The sequence below is a fragment of the Peromyscus californicus genome, unplaced genomic scaffold, assembly GCF_007827085.1.
Source record: "Peromyscus californicus insignis strain IS unplaced genomic scaffold, ASM782708v3 Scaffold_20__1_contigs__length_68692818, whole genome shotgun sequence".
Taxonomy (NCBI): Eukaryota; Metazoa; Chordata; class Mammalia; order Rodentia; family Cricetidae; genus Peromyscus; species Peromyscus californicus.
The window spans coordinates 48608824-48633722 of NW_026294503.1; the positions used below are offsets into that span (position 1 = coordinate 48608824).

A 24899-nucleotide genomic window follows, 5' to 3' on the forward strand; every position below is an offset into this window, starting at 1 on the left:
CCCCCCCAATCACATGGGATGGGGGTCCCCAGTCATTCTTTGTGGCCCAGAGCAAGGCACCTATGCTCTGAAAAAGCTCTCAGGTACTGGTGGGTGGCTCTGTCCCCGCTTCCTGCTCCAACTGCTGAGTAAACAGGACAAGGAACACACACACACACACACACACACACACACACACACACACACACACACACGGTTCCTGTGCTATGATTCCTCTGACAGGGCCTTATGATCCTCCGAGCCTGTGGTCCCTGGCTCAGCTTGACATCCTGGTCAACGACAATCTTCTGCTTCATCCAGGCTTAAGCGTGCACCTCTCAGCCAGGTGTCTTCAGAACCCTGGGGGGAGTGCAGGGGTGGGGTGCAGCTACCTCTCTGCTGCATCCTCCTAGACCGGTCTCACTGTGGTACAGTTCATCCCCAATGAATGAAGGTGTACAGGGGGTGGCGGCAGCCACCCCACTCCATGGGCCATTCTTCCAGAACCCTCATGGAGTATTGGGCAAAGCGTGTCTGGAGGTGAGGTCTGTAAGGTTGACTCTTACAAAGAGAACACATAACAGCTGTTGTGAGGAGCTCCAAGTAGAGCCTTAGTGGTGCCTCCCAACGCTGTGAGTCCTGTGTGAGGACACATGGCGCCCGAGGTGGGACAGCTGACCACTGAGGTGCAGGCTCCGCCTCTTCCACATTTGTCCTCCATGGGTTGTTGTTGTACAGACTTGGACGCTTCCACCCTAAGCCCGGCACACCCCTGACAGCCTTTCCTAAAGACCTCACACCTTTATCCATACACCAGCGACTCCACACCAACAGGTTCCTCCGTCCAACTGTGGACCCTGATCCTTCCTAACTGTCTGGGGAAAGGCCCCTCCCCATCAAGTCTCCCTCTCATACAATTCTGCTTCCAGCTTCCCACTCGCTTTGCAGCACACCCTAGCATCAGGCATGTGACCTAGCCCTTGTTCACTGTCCCCTGGGCTGGAACAGGCACTCTGGAAGGCAGGGACCACACACCAGGTGATTTGCAATTTCCTGTAACTCCAGCTCCAGGGGATCCAACACCTCTGGCCTCTCTAGACAGCATGTATACACACACCCCAGACACATACAAATAGATATAATCTTTTTTAAATTAAAAGTAATTATAAAAGGAATCACAAGATTTCTCAAAACCTCTAGCAGACCCTAAGCCCTGTTGTACATAGTCTGCCTGGAAAGACCCATGCAAAAAGGGTGGAGAGAAGCACCCTGTCTCAGTTAGGGTTTCTATTGCTGTGAAGAGACATCATGACCACAGCAACTCTTACAAAGGAAAACATTTAAAGGTCTGGCTTACAGTTCAGGGGTTTAGTCCATTATCATCATAGCAGGACATGGCGGCATACAGGCAGACATGGTGCTAGAGAAGGAGATGAGAGTCCTGATCCACAGGCAACAGGAAGTGGTCTGTCTCACTGGGTGTGGCTTGAGCCTATGAGACCTCAAAGCCCGCCCCCACAGTAACACATTTCCTTCAACAAGGCCACACCTGCTCCAACAAGGCCACACCTCCCGTTAGTGCTACTTCCTTTGGGGGACATTTTCTTTCAAACCACCTCACACCCCAAAACAGCCACACTGCTAAGTGGACAGACAGTCTCAACTCTTCTCTTTAAAGCAATGAATTCAAGCTAACTAGTGTATGATGGACACATGTGGCTTCCACAGATGTTCCCTAAAGCCATGAGTATTGTCCACATTCAATCACCTGAGACTTTAAAAAAAAATGTTGATTTCATATGATGCAATCTAATACAGACAATTGTTTAAAAAATATCTTGGGGTTGGGGATTTAGCTCAGTGGTAGAGTGTTTGCCTAGCAAGCGCAAGGCCCTGCGTTCAGTCCTCAGCTCCAAATTAAAAAAAAAAAATGAAAAAAAAATATCTTATAGAAAGTTGCTTTCAAGATCAATAAAGTTATCCCTGCCCTTTGATTTGGGCATTTTTGTTCTGGGAGTCTTTCAAATGCAGACACACAGGGTCTGGGGGGCTCAGTAGATAAAGTGCTCATCATGCAAGCGTGATGACCAGAATTAGGATTCCAGCGCCCATGGAGAAACTGGGCGGGCACCTTCCTAAGCCAGCACAATTCCTAACTGCATTCTAAACACTTACCCCTAGACCCACAGATGAGTGCCACAGCTCTCACGCCTCATCTGAGAAGCTCCTTTTGCAGCAGACAGAGACGGTTAAAGATGGAGACATCATGGAATGGGACATCACAGAAAGTCAGAACTGGTCAAAATGCAGAGAACAGATGACTGCAGGGTGCCCTGTGGTATTGTTTCCCAAAATATTGTGTACCTAGTACACTAGTTAGGCAGTGATAGCACACGCCTTTAATCCTAGCATTCCAGAGGCAGAAATCCATGAGTTCAAGGATACAGACAGGCATGGTGACTCATCACGCCTTTAATCCCAGAAAGCCAGCCTTTAATCCCAGGGAGTGGTGGTAGAAAGCAGAAAGGTACATAAGGCGTGAGGACCAGAAACTAGCAGCATTTGGCTGGTTAAGCTTTCAGGCTTTGGAGCAACACAGTTCAGCTGAGATTCATTCTGGATGAGGACTCAGAGGCTTCCAGTCTGAGGAAACAGGACCAGCTGAGGAACTGGCAAGGTGAGATAGCTGTGGCTTGTTTTGTCTCTCTGATCTACCAGCATTGACCCCAATAACTGGCCTCAGGTTGGATTTTATTAATAAGAACTGTTAAGATTCCTGCTACAGTGCCCAGTCCCAGCTGATCTATCTACCACACAACCCTACTCCTGAGACTTGGGAAACACTGTGTGGAAGGGAGGGCTAAAAACCAGAGAACCAGAAGTCTGCGGGGAGCCTGTATCTTCTAGCTATGATGGTGGGGTGGCAGCCGGGATATCTCAAAAACACAGTTGCCTAAACAATGACATTGGTGGGCATGCCACGGTGGGTGGGGGAATCTCACAAGGCTCCGCCCCTAGATGAAGAGGTACAGGCAATTAATGACTGCCAAGAGGAGAACCAGACTTCTCCCAAGATGAGCCCCCTGATAGGTTGTCTAGCCCCGCGTGGTCAGCCCTAAACATATACACGGACAGGCGACACCAAATGGACTTGTGGTGGTTTGAAAGAAAATGGCTCCCACAGGGAGTGGCGCTATGAGGAGGCGTGGCCTTGTTGGAAGAAGTGTGTCAAATGCATCGAAAACAGAAAAAAGCCATCTTCAAAGCAGGGCAGAGGCATCGGCTTGGAAACCGCCTTCCTTGTGGGGAGGAGAAGCAGGAACATGCCTTAGTGGAGGCGGTCTGTCTACCTCCCTCACTGGGTCAACAGTGAGGAAACACCACCCAGGGATGAGCTGGAGCTCACTGCACTCTCACAGTGTGACAAGTCACTGTCACTGTGGGGGTCGCGTGACTTCAGCCTTTTCCGAAATCTGTACAACAAACAATGTATTTCTTATAAGATGACGAAAAGCATAATCACAGTGGAGAACAATGGCCACCGGATTGGAGATCAAAATCCTGCCACAGACCAGGAGGTCTTTGCAATTCACAGACTTGTGACAAGGGCCTGAAATGTCTCCAGCCTGACTTGGTTAACACCAAGGCAGAGGCTAATGTGGCTAAAAGCACAGAGGGCTGGCGGGGCCGGGGAGCACCAGGAAGCCTGGTGGGCACTGCATAGCCACCTCAGAGACTGCAAGCAGCCTCAGAACCAGTGGGCATTTCACGTGGAGCAGCAGTGTGTGCATACCCCCATGCATGCTTGCACATGCGTGTTTATACGCATGCGTCACATGTGCCTATATGTACGTATGTGTGTCACGGGGACAGGCACAGAGGCTAGTGCTTTGTCTATCGTGGAGGAAACCCAAGATGACCTACACGCTCCCAGCAGAGAAACACGCGCGCGCGCGCGCGCGCGCACACACACACACACACACACACACACACACACACACACACACACACACACACTAGCGTGCTCTTGACAGAGAATATTTCCATTTAATATGGAGATTATTTTTTATAACAGCTTACGAGAGGACTAAAGCTGATGTATTAACATCAGTGAAAACTGGGCATGCTGGCTCATGACTGTCATCCCCAGACTGGGAGGCTGAGGCAGGAGGACTTTCACAAATGGGAGCCCGGAAGCCAGGCCTCCTGGGCTCACACATCAGCCCGCACTCGCTCCCTGGGGAGATCACCCAGAATCTCTGGGCCAGAGTTGTCACCTATAAAATTGGCATTTCATGAGGTGGTGCCTACCCAGCAGGTCCCTGCCACCTGCTCTGGCTGTCTCCTCTCTAGGGATTTATCTGCGATATATGACCGAGGACACATGGTTCAACACATGGTCACACATAGGCAGGCCACTGGCAAGGACATCCAGAAAGGCCCGGAGCAGCCAGCTCAGAGAACAGCAGCCCCATCTAGCATGAGCTTTCCTGCGGTTTCCTGCACCCTCTTCTTCCTCCTCCATTTAAATTCTCCCCTCCATCAAGGCAGGGGTCACAGCAGCTGTGTCCCCGCCCCCTCGGCACAGAGTGCAGTGCGGAGGAACGGTGTCCCCTCGCTCAGCTAGGCGGGAACTGCTGTCAGTGATGCTGACCCACTTCTGCAGCCGGAAGACGCAAGCTGGCAATGAGCGACAAGTCCCTCCAGAGTCACTCTCCGGAGATGACAGGGAAGAGCCCTGTGGGCAGCCATTGCCATCGCCCCTGAAGTCCCCCCTGGCTTCCCAGGGGGCTGCTACCTGCCACCTGAAGAACCCACCACACCTCCACATTCGCCTCGGCCTGGGGCTCTGCCAGTGCAGCCTGCAGTCTGGACACAGTGGGCCTCGCTTCTCTGGACGCCAGACCCTCTTCCGGGATCTAAGGGACTCTGCGTGCAAAACCACCAAATCAAAGCAAGCTTCGCCACAAAGTAGAGGACACGCTCTCCCTTCCAGCACTCCACAGAGCTTATCAGTCTTTCATCTGGGGTGCTCTGACGATGGTGTTGGAATCAGCTGTGTGCTGCAGGACGCCGCCGCCTTACCTCCTCCAGGAAGGAGCCGAAGTTCTCCAGGAAGTATTTCCAGTGTATGCTGGGTGTGAGGTGAAGTCTTAGTTTCCTCAAAAGATAGTGATACTGATTATCTGTCAGCTTCTGACAGAAACTCTTCAGGACGTCTCCGAACTCCATAGCCTTCACAAACCCCGTGTCCTCTTTATCCAGCGCAGAAAAGGCCTAAAACAAACAAACACAAGAAAAGCTGGAACGTGTTACTGGCAAACGAACGTCTCAGCCTGTGCTTGAGGAGCTGTGCCTACACTGTGAGCCAAACCACGCAGTCAACCTGACACGCTGCAGGTCGGGCCGTGCGGTAATCGTGACAAACCGCGGGTCAAGTCGTGCAGTCGTCAGCTGGGAAGATGTAAAAACATGCTAGAGAAAGTACACACCTTTCCCCCCATCTGTTGAAACAAAATCATTCATTCTTTTGTTTTGTTTTGTTTCATTGGGTTTTTTTGTTTGTTTGTTTATTTTTTGAGACAGGATTTCTCTGTGTAGTTTTGGTGCCTGTCCTGGAACTCACTCTGTAGACCAGGCTGGCCTCGAACTCACGGAGATCTGCCTGCCTCTGCCTCCCGAGTGCTGGGATTAAAGGCGTGCGCCACCACCGCCCGGCAAAATCAATCATTCTTATTGCACTAGGAAGTTTGTATCAAGTGATGGACTTCAGATGCTGGTTTTAAAAGCAAAATTTGAGCATGCCTGCAACCCCCAGCCCACCTCCCCTGAGCCTCCTTTCTTGATCTGTGCGAGTTGGGCACACCTTGGGGCAGGGAGAATATGTAAACAAAATGCTACAGAGCTTTTCAGCCTTCAGCCACTGAGGCAGTGGAGCACAGCAGGGCACAGCAGGGCACAGGGGGACACGGTGGGGCAGCCCCTGGCCCTGGTCCTGGCCTGAGTTGCTTCGCTAAGTCCTGATCTCTCTCAGCCTCAGCACATTCTCCATGAAGGCAGACTTGGCTGAGGGCAGTTGTGAGGGAGTCTTTGACTGGAGAGTACAAGGATGTGGGAACCACAGGCAGAACGATCTGAAAGAAGAGCCCGCGAAATGAGCTAGTTTGTACGACTGGGAGGATGCTAGAAGCCATGTGGTGTGGGGAGATGACACCGTGACGTGCTGGGGAACAGCTGAGAAGCGATGTGGGTCCAGCTCCCTCCAGCCACAGGGCCAGAAGCTCCCTGGCGTCTGTGTGGAGACTCAGTCTGCTAGCCACAGCACGGGTATAGGAGCTGAGTAGGGAAGGGCTTTGAAATCTACAGGACATTGCAAGGGCACAGTGTTGCTAAACTGTCTGGAAACAAGACAGGTATGTGGCATCTGTAGCGGCACTGAGCGATGGATTCGGATGCCCCTCTAGTGGCCATCCTGAACCAGCCTCACCCTTCCCTCTCTTCCCTCCCCTCAGCCTCCCTCCACTTCACAGCTCACCTCCTGCACTCTCTGCTACAGAACCTCAGGCCACACAAGAGCGCTTTCAGAAGGAACCACTGGGATTCCTCCCGAGGCCATGGTCCCCAGCTTCGGAAACATCCTGAGAGATGCCAAGCTGTGGCACTGGAGGCTCAAAGAAGAACAAGCCACCCTGAACATGGAGTTCTGTTTCCTGCATGGTGCTTCCCGAAATCTGAAAAAAGGGCCAACATGCAGAAACTGGGAGACTTGGCTGGTCCTGAAACTGACAAGCCTGAGGATGCCCGGCCTCCTACAGCTCGCATGGATGCTACGCTGTGAAGCTACCTTCCCCTTTGCTTCTGGTTAACGACCTGGGATGCTAAGTCCTCACAGAGAGCTAGATACTGGTGTGCTGGCTTTGTAGGATGGAGGCCAAGTTCTGTGGCATCTCCCAGCTGGCTAGTCCAAATCCAACTTTCTGTATCTTTTTCCATTGCCCCTCATTTTTGGATCCAAGAGCCCACCTTACCGCCTTACATGGAGGGAGTAGATGGATCTAAGTTTAGAGGTGGCCTTGGGAGCCTCTGCCCAGGAGGGGTTTATAATCTAAGAGACTGGCCTTGATGTTATTGGTAAGTATAGACTGTAACACATTTCAGTAAAACATCTCTACAACGTTTCTCCAGAGACAGGGTTCTTTCTACATAGGTCAGGCTGATCTACTACCTGTGGCAAATCTCCTGCTTCAGCCTCCCAAGCAATGTGATAACAGGTGTGAGCCAGTATGCCCAGCTAGGCCTCCCAGATTTGGAAAAAGGGCATGGACTGGTCCTTTTCTCTTTCCAGGCATGTTCACAGCTCTGCTATCTATGGCCCGTGAGGCTATGACAAGTTCATTCACCCTGAGTCTCGGTTCCCCCTCCTGCAGAACAGAAAGAATGACCCCAGACTGTAGGCTGTGCTCAAGGAGAGAGAAAATCCATAGGTTCTCATGAGGGTTGGTACCCCACCAAAGCACCCTGCAGGCAGGGGCATGACTGCAAAGCTCTGGAAGCCTCCATCAGTGCAAGCCAAGCCCTCCTGGTGTGGAGGCTGGGGCGATGCTGTGTGTGTGTGTGTGGGGGGGGGAGGTTCTTCCTGCTGAGGGCCTCATGCACCTGGTCCTAGTGGCTTTGGCAATCTGTTAGTCTGAGCTGACTGTTGTCACTTGGGGTTGGTATGCCGACCTCAGCCACCTGTGGACCAGGCTGGGGACACACCTTCAGGAGCATAGTTCCAAGTCACTCTTTCCAAATCACCAGCATGGCTTGAGGTGCCACCTCACGCAAATGGGGTCACCTAGGAGAGAGCGGTCAAACACCCTTCTCCTCAGATAATCCATGGCTTTCTGGTCTCCTCCACAGCCACCTCTGTGACACACCCCGTCACAACTGTTTGAAGGCCACTTGAACATCACTCATCCCCATGGGTCACTTGCTTAAGCACACTGAGAGCTCGTGAGGTGTGTGAGCCACTGTCATTCAGCCTCTCTGCCCTTTTTTGTTTGTTTTTTCAAGACAGGGTTTCTCTGTGTAGCTTTGGTGCCTGTCCTGGAACTCAGTCTATAGACCAGGCTGGCCTTGAACTCACAGAGATCTGCCTGCCTCTGCCTCCCGAGTGCTGGGATTAAAGGCATGTACCACCACCGCCCAGCCTCTCTGCCCTTTAAAACAAATTATACTTGTGTGTACGAATGTGGGCACATGTGTGCCAAAGTGCAGGTGTGGGAGTTTGAACACAGCCTGAGGTGTTGGCCTCATCTTACCACGGACCCTGTGACCCCAGCTTCTCCCTTGACCCTCTGTCTTCTCTGCCTGGCCCTGTGGCCTCAGCTTGCCTGCTGTTTGCTGAATCCACCTCCACGGGCAGAGAGGTGTCAGGGTGGCTTTTTACAGATTAACCGTGGAGGCACAGCTGCTCTGATCGGCAACCTCACCTGGACTGAGCAGATGCTCAGGAGACTGGGGAGAGGTGGATCTGGACAGGGCTTGGTTGGAGCTGCTGGGAGCGACCGAGGCGAGTTACATGATGAGGCTCTTTGCAATCTACCATACCTTTACCAAAGCAGGCTGGGAGGAGTCGACAATCGCCTGCATGTTCTTCACCACCTCCTCGGGGTTCAGCTTGGAAAAGTTGACTGGTGTGCTTTCGTCTTTTTCTTTCGGCTGAACTTTGCTTGTCCTGTGGATCTCAAGTGCTCTCAACAAGTCGAGGGGATTGATGCAATTGTTAGGCACACTGATGCCCAAGCTTCTCCCACAAAAGAAAAGAATCGATTCATTGAAAAAAAAAAATTGCTTATTCATTCAACAAACAGTTGCAGAATACAGGGGCAGTGGGGGGGGGAAGAGAATGATTTGAAGAGGAAGGGAGGGTGCCCACCCTGCGGGCACATGCCCGCTTGTGCTGGTTTCTGATGGGCACACATGGATGCCACCACAAAGAGGAACAAGGTGAGGGCTATGATAAGTAAGACAGAGAGTTGCCCCAGAGGTGAGGCCATGGGCTGCCTTGTCCTGAAGACCTAGGACCTGCCGGCTAGGCACTGGGGCTCAGAGCTTAAAGAGCAGGAGGCAGCAAGGGTTGCTGGGTGAAAGATGCTGGCCCGCCCCTGGGGCATGTGTGGAAGGACTGCCTGAGGAGGATAGATAGCAGAACTCACTGGGCCTCAGCCATCTGAGCTACAAGCTGGACAGGAAGTTCTTGTCATAGCGGTGGCCTTAACTATGGGGTGTGCAGGGAGGTGCGGCCGTGGGACTCAGAAGGAGCACACCGGAAACAGTACAGGGATGGGAGAACCGAGGCAGACACACTAGATTCTTTCCCCAGTCTGACTGAAATGAGATTGTCAAGCCAAAAGCTCTCTGAGGGTATTGTGCAAAACCTATCTAGCTTATTATTTCCTCAATAAAAATTCCATCTCAGTCTACGTCCCCACAAGGACATCCATGCCGCAGTGACAGCCCCGTGTGCCCTCAACTCAGACTAGGAAACCATTCCCTTTAAATTCCGAAAGAATAACTTGAGCAAGGTTGGAGAGTTTCCTCCAAACACCCAGTGTGTTTATTAAGGACACTAGTGACTCAGAGTAAAGTTTCACGCCTTCATGCTCCCAGCTCCTGGGCTGGGGCCATGGCTCAGACGGAAAAGCACTTGCTGAATCAGAACAAGGATCCGAATTTGATCCTATACCCTGTTTTTGTTTTTTTTTTTTTAAACAAAAACAAAAGGCTAGGTGTGGAGGTGGAGGAGACACACGGATGCCTGGGGCTTGCTAGCATAGCCTGCTTGGTGAGTTATAGGCCAGTTCCCTATCTCAATAATAATAATAATAATAATAATAATAATAATAATAATAATAAAAGGCAGACAACATTCATGTGTATGTACACACATGTGCATGTGTACCTGCACACATGTGTGCACACAAACAAAAGGCTGCTACTTCTGTGATTAAGTTCTTGGGGCCCTTGAGTGCCTGGATTTCCCGTCAGCTAGAGAAGATCAAGCATCAGAGCAGGAGAGAAGTCTCCAGGGACTGAAGGAGAGGCAAGAGCCTGGCTTTGCAAGTTGCAGCTGCAGAGCAGCCCAGCCTGCTTGTGGTGGCCTGGATCACGTGACAGGGACCCACGGAGACAGACAATCAGCGCCGCTTCACGGGCAGGGAGGAGCTGCCAGCGCTGTATTAAAATGCAGCAATAAAGCAAATGCATATGCGAACCTCCTCGCTGGGGTTTAGAGAAGTCTATTTTGGATCTGGGAACGAATAATCTACATGTAATTACCAATAGCCAAGATGTTTATCATCAAGGGGTCTTTGAGGAGGAACAAGCGACTGAGTGATGGATCCTTATTAAGGCTTCCACGCACAGAAAAGTTGATCACCCATTGAAAGGTGGAGCGCAGACGCTCCGAGGCCTTTTGTGCTGTTTATAAAAGTATCAAGTCTAACTACGATTTAACAAGACTCTCTCAGAAGCATTTAACTAATTATTTATCTGCATCTATTTTCCCATGATTTATTCATTGAACATATCAAGTCTTATTCAGCTGGAAATAGATTCAGCGAGGAGACCCTGAAAGGAGAGAATGCATGGGCAGTTCAAGATGGTATGGCCCTCCATTTCCACGTATCACACATATTATATAACATATGCCCAAACTCCACACAAATCAAAAAAACACACCTCACACATATACACAGCACACACACATAGATGATATAATACATACATACCACACACATACCACATATATGCATATATACACCACATACATGCATACCATATATACATAAATATACATACACATATCACATAACACAAACACACATGAAGTACACATCACACATACCATAAACATACATGCATGCACATACCACACAACACACATACATACTATAATATACACTATATATAAACACACACTATATTATACAATATACACATGCATACAACACACAGTATGCACATTCACATACAATAGAGACACATGTACACACACACACACACACACACACACTCACACATTCATACTAGCAGTAAGCTTCTTGCAGCATGTACATAATGAAGCAATGTCTTTAAAACCAGAAAGGAAAATCACTCTCTTCCTTGTGCATACAAGCTAACAATCTGTATGAGGGAAAACATGTCAGAATGAAATAATGCAGGAAACGTACTTCTTGTCTATCCTTTTCTAGAAAGTTACTTCAGAAAGGACTCTGAAAAAGGGAGACTAGGAATCAGGAAATCAAAGGCTGGGCTGTGGGCAGACTCAGCAGCAATGGCCCTCAGTCCGTCAAGAAGAAACTGAACACACTGGATGCCTATGACTTTCCCTGGACCCATCAGCAGAGTGAGGTCACAGTGAAAATGTAGCCCTGAAATCTGGAAAGACAGGCACACGCACAGACAGGCTCAGGGCTAGCAGGATTCTGCTGGAGAGGCTGAGTGTGCAAGGGAGTCACGTGACCCAGTCTCAGTGCCCAGCACTCTGTGGGCTTCGCCTTCAGGACTCCTGCCAGCTTCTCTTTCTGGAGACCCGAGAAAGGTCCTTCATGTTCTGGAAAGGTTAAGCGTATCCTTGTGAATGCACCAGAGCTGTCGCCGACATGGTTTTCATCTGAGCACCACTTAGGCCAGCCGAGCAGCCTGCAGCCCTGACAGACTTCCTGTCTTGCTTGTGGAGAGAAGGTTTTATAAAAGGCATGAGGGTGGGCAGCCCAGGGCCACAGGCTCAGCTCCATCACACCACAGAACCCAACCCTTGACCAACAAGCCCTCACCACAGGCCGACAGTGGAAGGGTCACAGATGACAACCAAGATCTGGGCACCGTTTCAAAGCGCTTCCTAGAGAAACCCAGGAAAAAAGTAGAGACAAACGGTGTGAGCAACCTGCAGCCCTCGGCTTTGGTGACAGAGACAACACCAAACAGCTCAACTCCTGTCCAGAGTCACATGCCTCCCTCCCTCCACACATTTAGTGTGCTTAGCTATAACAGTCATACTGCGTTCTAGAAGGCAGGAAAGGATACAGTCTGAAGAGAAAAGCAAGAATCCCCACCACAGTGTGACCAGCCACAGGGAAGTTAAAACAGCCATGACTAGCATGAGCTCTGAGGGGAAGGAGACCCCAGGCCAAAAAGAGAGGGGCTGAGGAAGCAGAAAGGGAGACACAGACTCCCCGGACAGACAGGGGCCCTGCAGCAGAAGCAGGAAGAAACTACAGTGGCCTCGCCCACATTTAATAATAACGGCTGAGACTTCCCGAAGAAATGGGAGGAACCAAGCCACAGGTCCACGAAGCGAGGCAAACACAGACAAATCTATACCCAGGCACGGCAGCTGCAAACCGATAGACTAGTCTGTACCCAGGCACGCCAGCTGCAAACCACACAATCGACCCCAAAGGCAGAAAAATAGATCACGAAAGGAGCAGAGGGAAGTGCAGAGTGTCCCTACATGGGATGCATGTGACACAACAGTCTCTTTGCTAGAAGGCACAGTGGGGCTGCAGAGGTGGCTCAGAGGTCAAGAGCACTGGCTGCTCTTCCAGAGGTCCTGAGTTCGATTCCCACCAATCACATGGTGGCTCTGTAATGAGATCTGGTGCCCTCTTCTGTTGTGCAGGCAGACCACTGTATACATAATAAATAAATCTTTTTTTTTTTTTTTTTTTTAAGTCACATGGGAGACAGGATTGGGAGCCAGAGAATTTGAGCGGTCAAAGACCTCAAGTTCTGTCTCCAGGGCAACTGTCCTTCTGAAGAGAATTCGGGGCTGGGAACTGGATATACTGGGGGCCTGGCTCAGGGCAGCCTACAAAGTAATTCTAAAGTCCTCCCACAGTGTCCAGGATTCCCAGGAATAGAATTTCAGACAGACAGAGATGTTTTTCAGCATTAACGCATCCTGAGTGCGCTGTGGGACACATGCTGTACTATTTGCCTCAAGTTCACGTTTACCTGGGAGCCCTGGGTTTAATCTGACAGCTCTCTAGTCTTCATTAAATCTGAGCATCCCCAGGGACCCCAAGGAGATAATGTGTCAGGTTTCCCTGTAGTTTGAACCATGACAGACTCACCTCTCTGGGGAACTTCCTTCTACTCTGCTCCCAGCATCCCTGGTAACGTAAGCATGCTTTTGAAAGACACGCCCAACATGAAGGACTGTTGCAAATGTAACACTGAGGACAGATTCCTCAGGTAAAGAAAACTGTATTTAAAAGACTTTAATTTTTTATTGATGTATTAATCATGAGTACATATGTACATGCATGGTCAGAGGGCAACCTGTGGGAATTCCTTCTTTCCTTCCAGAACCCAGAACATTAAACTCAGATGGCCAGGCTTCGTGGCAAACGCCTTTACCCACTGAAGCATGCCCCAACCCCCACCACATATGTGGTGATATATTGTGTACCCCAATAAAGCTTGCCTGGGGATCAGACGACAGAGCCAGCCACTAAATTAGACATAGAGGTCAGGCAGTGGTGGCACACACCATTAATCCTATCACTCGGGAGGCAGAGATCTATCTGGATCTCTGTGAGTTCAAGGCCACACTGGGCTGCATGAGAGAAACAGAACCAGGCAGTGGTGACACACACCTTTAATCCCAGGAAGTAATATGGCAGGACACAGAAAGATATATAAGGCGTGAGGAAACAGGAACTGGCTCTCTTGAGGCTGAGGGTTTTGTAGAGGTAAGAACTAGTGGCTGGATGTTCTGCTTCTCTGATCTTTCAGCTTTCACCCTAATATCTGGCTCTGGTTTTTTTTATTATTATTATAAGACCTTTTAAGATTCATGTTATACACACACCAAGAAAACTTTGAAAAAGTTTGTTAATTTCTGATAAATGAGACCGGATGTCCACGAACTAAGAACAGGATGCCTGCTGTCAGACAAGGACACTCAGAGGACAAGCCCAAGTACTGAATACTGGAAGGCAGTAGGACGAACAAGAGTTGGCAGTGAGAACCTCCAGGACCCTCCCAAAATCCCAAGTGAAATGTAAGAGATACAAGTTAATGGAGAAAGATCGAAACCTTTGAGGGATCAAGTCAGGGTGGCCCCGTGTTCAGCAATAGGAGCTTCAAGAGGAACAAAGGAAAGGAACTCACTAATGAGCCAAGTCAAGAGAACTTCCCCAAGTCGCAGAACACAAAACAGCATGCCTTAGGAGGCTGGACACACTGGATGGAGACGTTTGTCATCGGGTGAGCTGGTGACTTATCCGAGGTGACAAGGAACCAGGACCGTAAGCCAAGAGGAAAAGTGATCACATGACCCTGGGGAGAGTACTGTGTGGAGAGGAAAAGTGATGGTTGGCCACCAGAAGGTAGGTCCTGCTTGTGGACCCCCCAGAGTCAGGCCCAGCAACACAGAGCACTGTGCAGTACATGCTGTGTGTTTGTGTGAGATGGTGGAAATGGAGGGTGGATGGGAGACAGCGGAAGCACAGACCAAAGCCCATGTCTTCCTTAGCCGTCAACAATGCTTACAAGTTTAAAAAAATGAATGAATCAAGAAGTATTGACCTAAGCTTGCCATCTAGAAAAGGACACGTTCCGTTCCAAGGCCACCAGCTAAAAGCTATTGACTGTCGGGGTAGGAGGCAGGGGCAGGGCCGGGGACAAAAGGACTGCTGCTTTGTAGGAACTGGGCACTGGGAGAAGTTAAGCCCTTGTCCAAATGGTCTCTTTGCTTCTGGCTAAAACACAGAACAGCAGAGCAACAAGTGGAGGTTACCTCAAGGTCAAAGGCTGTGTGAGTAGATGGAGGAGAAGGAAAAAGAACAGCATACCACCCCAGTGGAAGGGAAGAAGGGGGAGGAGGGAGGGAGGGAGGGAGGGAGGGAGGGAGGGTAGCCAACCTCTTCAGAAGACTGATGAGCTCCTCCTCCTTCAGGGGACACCCACATTCTTGCAGCACCTTCTGCACCTTGCAGAGGGGTGCAGGCGTCTTGGATTTGTCTAGCACATTGAGCGCCTTGCTGATCTCCTCATAACGGTCCAGGAGTTTCTCCCTGAAAGAGAAGCCACCTCAGACACCTAAAGCCAGGAAAAAAGCAGCTCTTGATGCCCACTCTACTGTGACAACGTGATTGCTCAGCCAGGAGCAAATCTGGAAGGTTCTCTGCAGGCTTGGTGCAAGGCTTACATGACAAGGTGTCCCCTGAGAAAAGCTATCAGACACTATCATTTTTTATTACCGCTATCATTAGCAAAACTGCCCTGGAGAAATGCTGGTCCTGTGTTTGTATTAGAGGGGGCGGTTTTCAAAGGGAACCAAGAATTTAACTTAGGTAAGGAAAATGCCTTTACCCTCAATAAGTGCTTGTGTGCGCCTTCTATGTGCATGGGCTGCTGTGGCTGCTGGGCACACAAGGGCACCCTCACACAAGTACCCTCAGCAGAGCTCAGCTCGAAGAGAGGACAAGTCTGGAGATATGGAGAGGACACATGCACAGCACTGTGGGTTGGTAGGAAAGAAAAAGAGCCGGTGAGAGGAACCACCAAGCCCCACAGCGGCAGTGGACTGCCATCCTGAACACTGGAGTTGGTCTCACAGGAGTACTAGCTGGCCAACACCCAGGTGACAGGACTGGAGGGGGACAGTGAGCAAGGGCTATGGACAGGCCCGGGGGGCTGTCAGTATTGTGAACAAGGAGCATCCTGGGACACCTCGTCTTTTTATTTTAGTTTTACAATTTATGATTTACGTTTTACAATTTATAAATTTTTTGCACATGTGTGCCTAAATGTGAGTGTGTACGTGAAGGTGGGTGCCCTTTGGAGGGCAGAAGAGGGTGCCAGATCCCCTGGGGCTAGAGTTACAAGCAGTTGTGGTTAACCTGATGTGGCTGCTGGGAGCAGAACTCAGGCCCTCTGGCAGAGCAGCAAAGGCTCCGAACTGGTGAGCTGTCTCTCAGCCTGGGCTTCCTCTTCTGATAAGGTGATTCCATTTCTCGAAGCAAGGCCACCACCTCTGTGTGACTCACAAAGCAGGAGCCATCGTCCCACAGTGTGTTGATACACAGGATCTTCTCAGTGGCCCTGCCAGGGGGCCTCAGTCCACTGGGTACATGAGGACAGGCAGTGTGGACTCAGGGTTGTTCCTGCAGCCCGTGTTCCAGTCCCTGTGGTTTATTCTGGAGAAAGACTTTCCCGACTTCAGTGGACTGGAGCAGTGTGGAGCGGGCTCACTTGGTAGGGTATGTGTTACGCAAATGTGAGGACCTGTGTTTAATCCCCAGCATCCATGTGAGAAAGACAGGTATGGTGACCTCGTATGCAATCCCAGCACTGGGAAGGCACAGACAAGCAGATCTCTGGGTCTTGTCAGCCAGCCCAGCCTAATTGACAAGCTCCAGGTCACTGAGAGGCCTTGTCTCAAAGCACATGGAGAATGGCCCCTGCGGTACAACACCTGAGGTTGACCTCTGGCCTCCACATGGACAGCACACACATGCACAACTGCACATGCGTTCTCCTGCCTCCCCTACTTAGCATGGCCTGTGACAGACTGTCTAAATCCTGTCCCTGTCACTCTTCCATGTCTCTGAGCATCTTCCTCCTAAGCTACTGAGGAAAATGCCTACCTGGTAGGCTCAGGTGCCATCTTGGTTCCTGGTTGTCCCTGAGGGGACAGAATGGGCTATCTGTTCTAAACACTCCGCCTGTTCTGGCTCTTGTCCATCTTCTCCACTTGGTATTTGTGGGGTGGCTCCTTGAGCAAGCCTGGACACAAACCACTGAGCCAAGACCGTCTGAACACAGGAGAGGCAGGCTGCAGTGAGGCCTTGATTGGTTGGCAGAGGGAGTGGCATTTGGCAGAAGCCATGTGGAGGTCCAGGCCCTTCCCTTGTGGGTCTCCTATCTTGCAAGGGGCTCCTGACACTGGCATCCAGCCCAGGTGGGCATGCGGGGTGTCCCGAGTGTAGTCAACAGCATCTGCCGTGGGCCGCTCAGTGTCCTGAGGACTCAGCCCCATGCTACAGAGCCCCTGCTTGTCACCACAACAATGCTACCCTACTTAGCTCTTCAAAATGAAAGCAAATGAAAGTGGAGGGAATCAAAACAGTTTTTGGAGATACATATTTTTAGAAAATGGAGGCATTCAGCATTTCTTGGACTGTCTTCTGAGCAGCAATTATTTCCCTTTCAGAGTAAACATGTGCACAGAGTAAATGAGGGCTTGGAGCAGATATGGAAGAAGGGTGCCAAACAGAGCTACTGTTGGCCCACACAGAGCAGCAGCACTGTTCTGGGGTCTTGTCCTCTTCTGGCTCTGGCCAGTGAGGCTGAGAAGGACCCAGCTGTGACCTTGTAGTCATTGAGTCCTGTTCACATCCTTCTCTGCTGGGTTCAGCTGCCCCCTCTCCACATGCATCCTAGAAGGGTCTGTGCCGGGTGGATGTTCACTGTGGCTTTTCTGACTCTCATTCTGCAGAGCAGAATAAGGGCCCGGAGAACGAATACAGGACCACAGAAGCCTTTGCTTCACCTCCAACATGCACTAGGACACTCCCAGCAGAATCAACTCCTTGCGATTGAGACAAAAAATCTATTACTCCATTCCTCCTTCAATTCATCTACCAATCCGATCTGAGCTCCGAGAGCCAGTCATCCCAGTGGGCAGTCATTATTTGATTCCTGCAAGCCAATATCTTCTGTGTGTGCAGGTGTGTATGGTGGTGTTGGGTGCTGCTCCTTAGAAGCCATCACTCTGAGACAGGGTCTCTTCCTGGCCTGGAACTCTCCAGGTTAAGACCAGCTGACCAGTGAGCCCCAAAACCCACTTTTCTCTACCTCTTCGGCACTGGGATTACTAGCAGGCACCACCATGCCTGGGCCAAGATGATTTATTTTATTTTATTTTATTATTTTATTTTATTTTATTTTATTTTATTTTTAGAAAATGGAGCTGATCAGGGGTTTGTCTTCTCTGGTAAGATGGTGCCACTGAGGCAGGAGGTCAAGCAAGTGTGCACGAACTGTCTGGTCCTCAGGATCAGAATGTAGAGTCACACAGCGCGCTTATCTCCAGCTCATCCCTAACACGGAGGAGAGAAAGCGCATGCACTCAGAAGGGCCAAGGAGCCTCATTACTCACACGTGGGGGGAGAGACGGGCGTGAAGACCCTCGTGGGTAATGAGGCCAGCCCTGTCTGCTGAAGATAAATTCCACTTTTCATCAGTTTGTGGCATATTTGATTTATACCAACCTTGTGCGTATTTTACACTGAATTTCACAAACTCAATTCTCCGCCTGCAGTTTCTGTGGTGCGGTGACTTCCACATAATCCAGGGGTAAATTCCACCTGCTTGCCTCTTAAGCCCACCTCATTCCCACTCTGCTCCGTGTCTGTGGCTTCATTGCATCCTTCAGGGGTTCTTCAGCACCCCCTTTTCCACTACCTCGGGTACCATGCAGGGCATGGGGTGGGGAGGAGAGCTGAGTCCCGCCATTTGAAAGGACAAGCAAGGGGCAGTCTCACACACACAGGTAAAATCAAGAGCAGTCACAGCCGAGCTACATATCCAGTGATTCACCTTTACTCGGTGTCTCCCTGTCCTTGCTCAGGCACAGACATCCTGGTCTATTCATGCAAACATTTCAAACCCTCATGGCCTGTAGACCACTGTCACATGCATTAGAGTGGTTTTGTTGTTGTTTTGTTTTTTGAGACAGGGTTTCTCTGTGTAGCTTTGGAGCCTGTCCTGGATCTCGCTCTGTAGACCAGGCTGGCCTTGAACTTACAGAGATCCGCCTGGCTCTGCCTCCCGAGTGCTGGGATTAAAGGCGTGTGCCACCACCGTCTGGCCCAGCAATGTTTCAATAGGCAGAGACCAAGTCCTACTCCCCAAGGCCTGCATGCTGACTCAAGATGTGTACCACCCAGTGCAATTGCTAAGCAGCTCTGGGTTATCCTGGGGATAAATCCTCAAAGCAGAAGTGCTGAGTCAAACCACAGCCATTCATTCATCCATGTAGTCATTTAAAGGAGCCTACATGGAGCCTGTGGGGTGTCACAGACATCCTATGGTGCCTACATTCTAGATGGGACACAGTGGGGTGCAGGCACCATGCAGTGCACAACCAGGAAGGGCCGATGTTCAAGGGGAGCTAATAAAATATGAAAGAGCATGTGAGGTGTGACTGGCTGGGGAAAGACATGTGGGAAGCTTCCTGTATTATATGGCTCTTTGGCAGAGCTGATTTCTAGGCTTTACAATGGTGCATGATGTCACAGCCTCATAGAAGTCCGGTCAGCACAGCCTTCACTGTCTGGGTGAAGGAGGACAGAATCCAGAAGCAGCCCCCAATGCTGACACACCCACCTTTCAGTCATCTGCTGCAGCTCCTGGATTTCTTCCTGAACCTGCTTGGGCTTTGTGAAATGACCCAGGAAGTTAAAATAGTCTTCCTTGTAGGGCCGGTGGACCTTCGCTGAGTATCGAATGCCAAGTCTCTGCAGAAACTCTTGGTATGTGATGTAACCCCTTCCCTCGGTGTCATAGCTTTAAAAAAACAAAAATGATGCTGTCATCAGTGGCATGGAAGGTGGGCTGGCATTCAGGGTCCAAGACCAACATCAGCAATTTTGGGGAAGTTTTCTTCCTTGCTGGGTACAAGTAAGCCCAACAGACTCATCACAAATACAGTCTCAGCCCTATCTGCACCTATACTTAACAGGACCCCTAGGTGACCCACAAGTACATTAACTTGATCATCAGAGTGACCTGCCCTAAGAGAATGGACCCCAATAACACAGCTGCCATGTTTGTGGGAACACAGCGGCAAATCCAGAAAACTGAAACCCCCTTTGCACACATTTTTATTTCAGCACCCCCCCCCCCCCCCCCCGTAAATGGAGCTGTGCTAAGGGCTAGGAGAAAATCTTTCAGGAAGCATGTTCTATCTTGAAGCCTCAATAAATGAATACCACTTGATTCAAGGATGTTAAAAGCCCCTGTTCCCACTTTGAAGAGACGCCAATTACACACACCCAGCGAGGGCTCCTGGAAGAAAAACAAGATAGGAACTGTGCTTTCTGCCTTTTAAGTCATTTTCTGTTATCAAGATTTTTCTGAATTATAATTCATTAAAAAGGGAATAATGGGGGTTTTTATCTCCTGATGCTATTCACATAGAATAGAATTACTTCAATAAAATTTTTAAGGCAAATTGACCATTTTCTTCTTCTTCTTCTTTTTTTTTTTTTTTGAGGCATTTGTTTTTAACAGGAAGATCTTGGCCCACAGCTCACCCAGGAAAAGGGGGAAATCTACAGATGTGGGTTTTCCTAGATTAACTTAGGAGCTACAAGGGACAGGTTCTTCCATTTAAGGCATGCAAGCCCAGTTCCCCTGAGGGGACCATGCTGGTTTTAGGAGGCATCGCTCTGCGTGGTACCCAAAGAGATCCCCCCCCTCCATACTGTGCCCTGCCACTTCTCCCCACAGGCAGAGCAGTGGATAGAAGAGAGCTGGCAGCTGAGGCAACGGTGTGAGTTCTTGTGCTCCAGTATGCAAGGATGCTAGGAGTCAAAAGGCTATCATTGTGACCCTAAGCTAGTGGGCCTGCCTAGATGCCTGTGGGAGGTGTAGCCTTGCCTCTTAGCCTCTGGTCCCCCTGTGCTCTGTGGACCCTTCAGCCAACAGACCTGTCTCTGACATGGGTGAGGAAGTCATCCTCTGGTGGCTTATGTCCCTCAGCTGAGGCAGTTCAGGGTACCCTGGTACCCCTAGCAAGGCCCTCCCAACTCCCAGGAGCCATGGCAGCCCTCCAGGGTAGGGGCTTGAGACAGCTTCCTTGTGGGCTTGTTACCACTTATGAAGAGCCCAGGTGTGTGTGATTAGCGTGACCTTCACACTCTAAACCCAGGAAAGTACAGACTGCCTTTACCTGGGAGTTTTAAAACAATGCACATGGGGGTTGGAGAGGTAGCTCAATGATTAAGAACACTGGCTGCTCTTCCAGAGGGCTTGGGTTTGATTCTCAGCATCCACATGGTGACTCAGAACCACCCATAACTCCAGTTCTAGGGGATCTAATGCCCTCTTCTGGTCTCCTAGGGCACCAGGCACACATGTGGGACACATATACATACATGGGGGCAAAACACTCACACATATAACATAAATCAATCTAAAAGATATTTAAATAGAACAAAGCACAGACAGAGCACCTGTCTAGCCTCAGGGCTGCATCTAGTCTGACACCAGAGTGATGTACCATGTGACTCAAGTAAGACATTCCCCAACAGTGTTCCCAGGGCCCCCATCCCCACAGGAGAGCTGCTGACCATCCTTCTCATGGTCCACCCCAAGGGAAACCTTTCCATCCTCCCAGGTCTAAAGTCCCATGATCCTGATCTCTCTTGAAATCTTAGGGGCTAGTGAGGAACAATTAATGCTTATGGGGACGTCCAGGCAGGGTCTGCATTTGCTGTTGCTGGCTGCAAGCCAAGTATGGGCTCTACCAGGTGCTGGGTCCTGGTCATGTCTCCTAGTGCATGCAAGCTTCCTAAGGCACCATTGTATCTTATCTATTGCTCCCAACTCACAGACCCAAGGCAGGCTTGCTGCAACCACGTGACCCGTGTCTCTCTCTCTCTCTCTCTCTCTCTCTCTCTCTCTCTCTCTCTCTGTGTGTGTGTGTGTGTGTGTGTGTGTGTGTGTGTGTCCCAGATGGAAACAGTGCGCTTCTAAGGCACAGATTTCCCCCACAGCCTGCTCTCTGCCGTGACACTTGGGCTGAATGAAAAGGCACTTCTTAATTACTTTATTAATGAAGATCACAAACAGGCTCTTCTCATCACGGAGACATGGAGGAGCAGATTGCACAGTTGCAAAAAAAATATTGCTATGAATGTGGATAATCATAGAGCTAATTCTGCTTACATAACCTCACTCTTCATTATGCAATCCTCTGTGCAACATTAAAAAAAAAAAAAACACCAACTGCCTATAAAGGTTGAATTTTAAAATGGCTGTGCAACAGATGTGCCAAGGAAAACGTGTCCTGAGCAGAGGCACCATAAAAGCTTGCATTTGCACACAGCAGTGGCCATGAATGCACGATCCAGGCAGGTGACTCTGCCCATTTTGTGTGCCCTGTGATCAGTCATGCATGGGACCTTCAGACATGCACATCCATCGCTCAGGTTTGCTGAGAGTCCTTTGTGCTATGTGGACACTGGACTCTTACACTTCAGGACTTTGGAGTACCGTGGACCAGAGGGAAAGGGCATGGTCAAGGCTATGGGACGTGTCCTGCAGATGACCCAGACCATGTGGAGAGGAACCAGAAACCTGTGCAGCTAGGATGTGAGGGATTCTCTACAGCGAGTGGTTTGACGGCTCTTCATGGGCCAACTTCCCATGCTGGTGCCCACCGGGCACATTTGGCAAATCCCAACAGAACTGCAATAGGTGAGGTGGCCTCTGATGTGGCCCCGTTTCTGTGCCAGGCCACACCCTCTGCTCTCCCAAGCGTAGCGCTCTAGCCTTGCACAGAGCCATGGGGCACAGACTCCTCCTATACCTGCTGGAGTTCTTCACCGTTCCAGCCTGGGGCAAGGTTCCCACGCTGGGCCTTGTGGGTAGCATGTTTCTGTCCCAGCCAATCCTCTTTTCTCAGATGCAGGCCCTGCCCACGGAGCCTCTCCATCTCGGGGCATACTGTGTCTAGATGTCACCCAGTTGACATCGACGCAGGGCATCCAGGCTTCACTCTGCCTTCAGTGATGACAGGGGCAACCTCGTTTCCTGGTAATGGAGAACGGAAGTGATGGCCTACAGCACGGCTTCTTTCAGAGTGCTTGGTTAGATTCAAATACTGGCATACAGCATCATACTGTAAAAGCACTGGTTTATAACTGAGACCCAACGTAAGGCCCTGCCAGGACTGAGCATAAGCCAGCATTGAGGGCTTTCCAGCTTCTAGATGGGGCGTCCTGGTCTCCACATCGGCTGGTCTCCATGCTGGCTGGTCTCCACGGCTGCTGGTCTCCACGGCTGCTGGTCTCCACAGAACTCCTGACTTGGCAGCAGTGTTCCCACAGCATCCTCTCCGTTTACCATAACAACACATCCATAACAGGTTTCCTTCATAGTTTCCAGTAAGCTGCTTTTGGATTCAAGTCAGCTGAGTCCCACCTGATGGAATAAGGCCTTGAAGGCCTCAGAGCGCCAATGTCACTCCCCCAACCCACCCTGTGGGCCCTGGACAGGCTGATGTCTTAGGCTTTTTTCCATAGTAAGGGGCACATCCTCAGCTCCTTCCAGAAACTCTGCTCATGGGATGCACTTCCCCGATCTCCGGCTTCATGGGTTCAATGGCTGCTGATTCAGGCTCAGCCTCGGCGTCCTGTCCTAGAGCTCGCGTGGACACTGTGGGCAGAGCTGCCTTTCAGCTGGGAACGTCAGGAGCTAGACAGAGTCTCCAGCGTGACAGTGTGACGGAAGGTGAGCACATGCATGATGAGGGGTCCTCGGTAGCTCCCTGAAGTCTAGCTGTGCAGGCTGCTCCTGGGAGCTCAGGCTCACAGCTCCAGAGCTGGTTTCAGTGGGCAGCATTCCTTTGTCCCATCAACCCCCAGAGCCAGCCCGATCCCTATGTGCCAGCCCTGGCGACGAGATGAGCCCATGTGTGGCCCTCCAGCTCTCCAGTGCCCACTTGCTGGGGGAGCACCCACAGAGATGCTGAAGCTGTCCCCAAAGCTGGGTCTTCCTCACTTCCTAGGAGGGAGATGTCCTCTGGAAGCTTCAGGTGCACAGTGGAGTTTGGGTGAAGAGGGGGATATGGAGGACCCTGAGCCGCTGAGATCTGGGGGTCAGTTTATTAATGTATCTCCACAGCATAAAGCAGGCCCTTCCAGGCTAATCCACAGCACTAAGAAGTGCACTTCATAGGCTCAAGTAAGTGTCGAGTGAATAATGGATGCTGAAAGCCTTTTACCCCCGGATCTGTTGTGTTCTCGAACAGGCAGGTTTTCAGAAGACCCACGCGGGCTTCCCTCCTTGCCTTTCTGCCGTCTCCCTGTTCCGTTATTGTTGGGACACGCCCAGACTCCCTGAGCTGGAAGGCATCATGTGGGCCCAAGCTGCTGCAGACTTCCTGGGTCCTGTTTATCAGGAACGGTGGGGCGCTCTGCCTCCCTTACACTGTCAGTCAGCACCAGGGTTCACCGGCTCACTGCTGTTTCCGGGTACAATCTAGTGTTAGGATAGCTGGAGGAGGCTGCTGATGTCCTGAGAACCCCTGAGGGGGTGTCCTCACTGCTCACAGCGCCTCCTGCCGCAAAAGTGGAGAGCTGGCTTGTTTTCATCCGCAGCTCTGAGAGAAGCTGGTGTGTGTAGGGGGGGCTGCGGTGGGGGTGGGGGGCAGATATGGGATGAAGAGGTGACATCCAGTCCACATGCCTGCCGTCTGCTCTCCTTGATCTCACCTGAACAATCAGAACTCTTTCTAATCTGAATTTCCATTTGGCTGACGGTTCTGCCTGCACATGCTGTGTGTTCTCCACAAGCACTGAGCAGTACCCTGCACTGTCCCGGTGGAGCCCAGCGCCCCGTGGCTGAGTGTGTGGGCTGCTCTGTGCATCACAGCCTGGGAGCTTCTGCCTTCTCATTTACCTCACTTCCAGGCTGCTAAAGGCTGGTACCGCCTCCTGAATCCTCAGCCCTTGCCTCCTTCCCTTCCTCTCTCTTCCTGGAGAGCCTTCAGCCTCCTCCTGCTTGGAACCAAGAGCCCTGCCCAGTTGGCCTCTGAGCTCCAGGCTAGCCTCCTGCAACTCTCTTCCTTCCTGCAGCCCAGGGAGATTTCTAGAATGGGGGTCTGTCCAGACTGTTTTCCTATTGCCCCTTGG

At 50.7% G+C, this 24899-nt stretch overlaps 1 protein-coding gene across 7 annotated transcripts in view; it reads right to left on the reverse strand.

Moving 5' to 3' along the window:
- Efcab6 (EF-hand calcium binding domain 6) overlaps nt 1-24899 on the reverse strand; it is a 198538-nt gene that overhangs the window by 25818 nt on the left and 147821 nt on the right. For all 7 annotated transcript variants that reach the window (XM_052748505.1, XM_052748503.1, XM_052748501.1 and 4 more), the window contains 4 exons: nt 19366-19545; nt 14895-15047; nt 8572-8767; nt 5065-5256 (listed from right to left, as the gene is read on the reverse strand). In XM_052748505.1, the coding sequence (XP_052604465.1) occupies nt 5065-5256; nt 8572-8767; nt 14895-15047; nt 19366-19545 (721 nt within the window). The remainder of the gene's footprint in view (nt 1-5064; nt 5257-8571; nt 8768-14894; nt 15048-19365; nt 19546-24899) is intronic.